This window comes from Solanum lycopersicum, chromosome 12 (genome assembly GCF_036512215.1).
Source record: "Solanum lycopersicum chromosome 12, SLM_r2.1".
NCBI classification, from domain to species: Eukaryota; Viridiplantae; Streptophyta; class Magnoliopsida; order Solanales; family Solanaceae; genus Solanum; species Solanum lycopersicum.
The window spans coordinates 9872082-9878466 of NC_090811.1; the positions used below are offsets into that span (position 1 = coordinate 9872082).

At 30.5% G+C, this 6385-nt stretch overlaps 1 protein-coding gene across 1 annotated transcript; it reads left to right on the forward strand.

Moving 5' to 3' along the window:
* Positions 1 to 429: 429 nt before the first annotated feature.
* Positions 430 to 2762, forward strand: LOC101264897 (polygalacturonase-like). Its single transcript, XM_004251942.4, has 4 exons — positions 430 to 891; positions 1496 to 1785; positions 1896 to 2121; positions 2230 to 2762. The coding sequence occupies exons 1-4, from the start codon at positions 448 to 450 to the stop codon at positions 2455 to 2457; spliced, it is 1188 nt and encodes a 395-aa protein (XP_004251990.1). The 5' UTR covers positions 430 to 447; the 3' UTR covers positions 2458 to 2762.
* Positions 2763 to 6385: the final 3623 nt, after the last annotated feature.

Below are 6385 nucleotides of genomic sequence, written 5' to 3' on the forward strand. Positions count from 1 at the left end.
AAATAAATTAATTTATGTTCATTTATTGAAAATTTAAATTCAAGAGAATACTAAAAAAAGATACAATGATAAGTTCATATAATTTTTTAAAAAATGTAAAATCTAAAATTGTAACATATAAATCAGAACGAAAGAGATATTTAATAAGGATTATTTGGTAAAATTACCTATCATTTACTGATTCTTAATCTTGATGTCAATTCAATACTGCACTATTATGGTTGGGAGTATAATATGCACATGATATCCCTGAAATTCATCGTCCATGTCCGTGGTACATGACGTAGGTTTAGCATTTAAGTCACTTTTGAATTATGCATCCTAGCTAATTTTCTATTGTCATGTGGACACAACTATAAATAAATTTTCATTTGGCTACACTCTATGAATAAAACTATAAATAGACACATGCATAAATCTTTATTTTCATTATAACGACCAATCAATATGTCCAATTTCAAAACCATGACATGTACTATTGTTTCTTTGTTGTTATTGTTTTGTTTAAATATAACAATACCTTGTTGCTTAGCTTACAATGTGGTTAGTTTTGGCGCAAGGGGAGATGGTAGGACAGATTCAACCTCGGCTTTTCTCCGCGCTTGGTCTGCTGCCTGTCGTTCTACTAGCCAACCTAACGTGTATATTCCACGAGGAACGTTTTTGGTGAGGACGTTGAACTTAAATGGTCCTTGTAAGAGACGAATTGAGTTCCGAATTGATGGTACTCTCGTTGCTCCGGTAAATTATAATGCAATTGGACATTCTGAGTTTTGGATTATGTTTTATAAGGTAAGTGGTCTTAATGTGTATGGTGGAACTATTAATGCAAAGGGACATGGTTATTGGTCTTGTAGAAATGGTGGAAAGTCTTGTCCACAAGGAGCTAGGGTACGTATACTCTCTCTTTTTCAATTTATATTAGTTACTTCTTAGTTTTGTATCTCTTAACCTTGTGTCGCAGAGCCAATAAGTGCTCGGAGGTTCATTTGAACTCCATTCGTTGAAATTTATACATTTTGTTTTGAAAAAGAGGAAAAAATGATAAATATATCATTGAATTATCATAAATGACATGCAGATACTCTCCATCATATTTTTGGAACGTTGGTGTCTCTGCCATCCAAAAACTAGAGCATCTATGCCATCTAGATAGTTCGGGGTGTATTTGTCCTTTTTTCAAAAAAGATGACTTTTATTTCAGCTTTCTACATGATATGTTTATGACTATAAGATTAACAAATATTTTGGTATATTTGATATAGTTGTAATTTAATTTAAGATCACAAATTTGAAAAGTCTTATTTATTTTTTTAAATTTCGTATCAAATCAAACTAAATCAACTTTTTGAGATAGAAGGAGTACTATTTATAAATAATTAAAATTTTGTTTCATGCATATATATATTAAATGTCCAACCTTTTTTTTATTTCTTCATATATTTTCTTCTTCACATTCTGAACACTCTTAATGAAATTCTAATTTCTATCGCAGTCAATACAATTTATGTGGTGTAACAATGTACTGTTGAAGGGTTTGACATCACTAAACAGTCAAAGAGTACACATAGGAATTGGTTACAGCAGCAATGTCAGAGTTGAAAATGTTAAGATAACGGCTCCAAGTGGAAGTCCAAATACTGATGGAATTCATGTTCAGAATTCAAGGGGGGTTACCATTAAAGATAGTATTATAAAAACAGGAGATGACTGTATTTCTATTGGCCCTGGTTCCATGAACATGTGGATTGAACAAATTGGATGTGGACCAGGACATGGTATAAGGTAAAATAGAAAAATAATTTATCATATTATTTTTGTAATTATTTATTAATAACTCATAAAATTCATGTGCTAAATAAAATATGTCGTATTTCTTTGTTTTATTTTTTCAGTGTAGGGAGTTTGGGGAGCAGTAATAATGAACAAGGAGTAGTAAATATAACAGTAACAAATTCTGTTTTTACAAAAACACAAAATGGTGTTAGAGTAAAGTCATGGGCAAGACCAAGTGGTGGCTATGCTAGAAATCTCATGTTCTCAAATCTTATTATGAGAAATGTTGGGTACCCTATACTCATTGACCAAAATTATTGTCCTGATAATAATTGTCCGCGACAGGTATATATATAATTAATTTATCGATCTCAAACAAATGATATTTTTATTTTTATTTTAAAAAAAATTGAATTTAATTCGATTTGTTATTTTCTTATGACATGAATGTAGAATTCAGGAGTAAAAGTGAGTCAAGTAACGTACAAGAATGTGAAAGGGACATCATCAACACAAGAAGCTATAAAATTTGATTGTAGTAAGTCAAATCCATGTACCGGAATTCGATTGCAAGATATAAAACTTACTCACAACGATCGTTTAAGACGATCAGCGGTATCGTATTGTAGAAATGCAAGGGGAAGACGTGGTGGAACAGTTATTCCAAGGAGTTGTTTCTAAAACATAATATAAATTGAGAAATGAACTTCTTGTATATATACTTTTCTTGTTCAAGTTGATTGTCTATGAAAAAAGAAAAGAAATAAAAGTCTAAGCTATGTCTAATTGTTTGATTTGTTATTTGACTTTGTACTCTTTTGGGTCCAAACTAATATAGACTTTTCCATACACACCTATTTGATTGATAGTTTGATATCATGTAAATTGGTGATACCTCTATGTAAGATGGGTTGTGTGTGAACTAATCTTATGACGAGAAAATAAAGATATACCTATATATGACAAAAGAGCATGATTAATTGTTACATTTTCTTTTGCCCTTAATCTGTGTCAGAATATGACTAATTCAGGTTTTATCATATTTAATTTTACAATTTTAAAGTGCATTGATAATTAACACAAAATGTAGACATCAAAATAGAAAATTTATGTAAGAAAGATAATCTTTTAATTTAATTTACACAAATGTTGTTGCTTTAGGCCCCAATTTAGGAGGGTTCCTTTCTTTAGCAATCATGATCTAATATATAGTCTTTTAGGGTAGATATTTTAGTTTTAGGAAATATTGGCTGATTCTTAGTAGAAAGATTAAAAAAAAATCAAATAAGAAATATAATCGTTTAGATTTGTTATGTTTGACTATTCATGATTCATAAGAGTAGAAAATCGTTTGAATACCTAAATTGTTGTAAACATATTAATGTGAATATTCATAACTTCAAGGTTTAATTACACTATAACGTATAGTAACTCTCACCTCTATGTATTATATTCTTCCATAACTTACATCGCTAATATCATTTTTATAATTAATGTCATATTTACAAAGGAAAATGATAAAAAATATCCTCAACTTTAATTTATTGTTTAAGTTTACTTTGACAGTTAATTTTACTCCTCCTGTTACTAATTTCACTAAATTTACCCCTCATTAATTAGACGGATTGAAGAGTTCAATAAGCATTGATGCTTTTTGGTTAAAACCAAATATTCATCAATTAGTTTGCATAAGAGGTGAAAGATGTGATTAAATGCTCCATTTTTCTCTTTCTTTTTTCCACAATTTCTGTCCTCGTATGTTTGCCGGTAGAATTTCTTCAACTTGACGTGGTTTGTTGTTTAGAAAGTGAAACTATTTTTTAAAAAAGAAAATAGTATCCTTTCAGTTTTGAATTTAATTTAGAGTAATAGGAGTTTTGGGAGAATGGGTCAGGTTATTTTAAAGGGATAATTCTATATAATGACAAACTAATAATATAAAATAAATATAGTAGCTACCCTTTGATTTATTTGTGTTCCATAGCAAACTGTTCGCCAGTCTCTCTCTCCCTCATATTCTCGCTCGCTAGTCTCTCTCTCTTGATCCTTCGCCGCTCTCGCTTTATACAGTAGAATCGTATAAATTGTGTTTCTAATTGTATAAAGCGAGAGAAAATTGTATATACAAATGCAAATACATATATTTTTGTCCTATACACTTATAATATACAATAAAAGTACGTACTCCCTTGCCCAAGTCTCTTTTGCCTTTCTCTCTTTCTCGTTTTATTCAAATTCAAATTGTATAAAGTTTCTCTCTTTCTCGTTTCATACAAATTCAAATTTTATACAATTTCTCTCTTTCTCGTTTTATACAATTCGATTCAATTGTATATTTCCTGCCGAAGTCTCTTTTGTCTTTCTCTCTTTCTCATTTTACACAAATTCAAATTGTATATAATCGTCCTACACACTTATAATTATACAATACAAATATTTCCCTCCCAAATCTCTTTTGCCTTTCTCTATTTCTCGTTTTATACTAATTCAAATTGTATAATTTCTCGCTTTCTCGTTTTATACAATTCGCTTCAATTGAATATGTATAGCGAATTATGCATATATATGTTTGCTATGGAGCACAATTATGCAAACTTTGTTATAGAATTCAATCATAAATTTTGTGTTTGCTATATATGAAAGTTGCGCTATTTTAAATGGGATCGGGTTATTGGGTTAAAATAAGGAATAGGGTTCTTTTAAAAAATTCGAGTCAATGAGGGGTAAATTTGGTAAAATTAGTAATGAGCGGGGTAAAATTAACTTCATTTTATCAGCGAGGGTAAAATTTAAATAATGAATCAAAGTTTGAGGGGGTATTTTTGACCTTTTCCCCTATTTATAACTAATTCTTTGTATGTCTCTACGTAATATGATAAATAAGGGCATTAGAGTTCATATTCGATACACTTGAATAGGGGTGTACAAAATTGAACTGAAAATCGAACCAAATCGTAAATCGAGTCAAACCAAAAAAAATCTGACTAGTGGTTTGGTGTTGGAAAAAAATCCCGACTATATTTGGGTTGGTTTGGTTTCGACTTCAAAAAACCAACCCAAGATCAAACCAACCGGACATTATATATGTAAGAGTTAGTGTTTCAATTAATTTTGAAACAAATTAATCCGTTTTGAATTAACAAATACATGAATGTGAGTTGTAACATTCATTTACTTTAAAACTATGTTATTGCAAGAAGTTTTTTTTTTAAATTCTACGTTATGATTTTTGGAAAGATAAAGTTTTTTATTTCCAATTCATGAACCTAATAAATTCTATTAATTAAAAAAAAACTTGCAAAACTTTTTATACAATAAATTGAGTTTCTTTTGGTTGAAAAAGATATGCATTCAAACAAAAATACTTTCCCTTGAAAACACTTGTGAGACATTGATCAAAAGGTAAAATCACCAATTCAAGAATAGAAGAGCAACATTCTTGAATGCTACTTGTTTTGTGGCTTAGTTGAATCCCGAAGATAGAGTTGTTATTTATTCTTCTGATTGCTCGTGGGAGAGACTCCAACTATCTTCAAGAAACGTATTAACGTGCTTCTAAGCCAAGCAAGTTTTATTTTGTATTCCTTGTAATTTTATCATTCTTGTTCATTTGTTCTAACAATATATATAATTTTAAAATTTTATTTTATACGTAAAAATACTCATTTTGATATAATTTTTAAATATCTCTTATACTTTTTCATACTTTTTATCTTTTAAATATTTTGTCACGACCGGAGTCTAGACCCTAGACGCGACCGGCGTCGTTGACCTCTCAGAGGTCGCAGACAAGCCTACATACGTCATTCTTACTTCATCAAGATTATTTTAGCGGAAAATTTAAACTTTTTGTCTTCTTACTTCATGCTAAACATTTTAAACTTAACATTATAAGTGTTCACAAATCAACCATCTAATATAGAGATAATAAAATGAAATAAAAAGTTCCTAGCTGCATTAAATGTGTACTTGCCAAAACAGCACCAATACAAAGTCTGAAATGAAATGGGAAATGAAACACTAGTGGAACATACTCCACTAGCTAAAGCCTACATCTAAGCTAAATAATAACTGTAGACAATCTCAAAAGCATGATGGCCTACCAAGTTCGGATGAAAGCTCCACGTACGGATAGCTGCAACGTCGTACTGTAAGATGTAACGTCCACCTGTGCCTGCACGTAAAAGTAGATATTTCTGTGGAATTAGTACACAGTCGTACTAAGTATGGGTATATGCAATCACACACCAATGACATGCATGAGAAAGAATAACTCTTTCCTAACAACATGATTTATGGAAAGTCAAGTCAGTGGACTTGTCAAATTTGGATTAGGAAAGTCAATGGACCTACCAAATTTGAATTTGGAAAGTCATGCCATGAGTGAACATGCATCATCAAACTTATCAGTTTGCAAACAACACATAACATATTTCACATATCATATCACATATAGAACATAACATTTTTCACATCATTTATTCATATGTCATGCGACCTTGGAATCATGGACTTAACATTAAGACTTTCCAGAAATAAGGGCTCAACATATGGGACCTCAAAGTCTGCTTTAGCAAACACAGAGTCTGCCTCATTCATTCATACGTAC

Bases quoted from the DNA above. Each gene is read 5' to 3' on its own strand.
- LOC101264897 (XM_004251942.4), top strand. From the start codon at position 448: ATGTCCAATTTCAAAACCATGACATGTACTATTGTTTCTTTGTTGTTA. The intron at 892-1,495 runs GTACGTATACTC...TTTCTATCGCAG, and splicing joins CTTGTCCACAAGGAGCTAGG to TCAATACAATTTATGTGGTG. The intron at 1,786-1,895 runs GTAAAATAGAAA...TTATTTTTTCAG, and splicing joins GGACCAGGACATGGTATAAG to TGTAGGGAGTTTGGGGAGCA.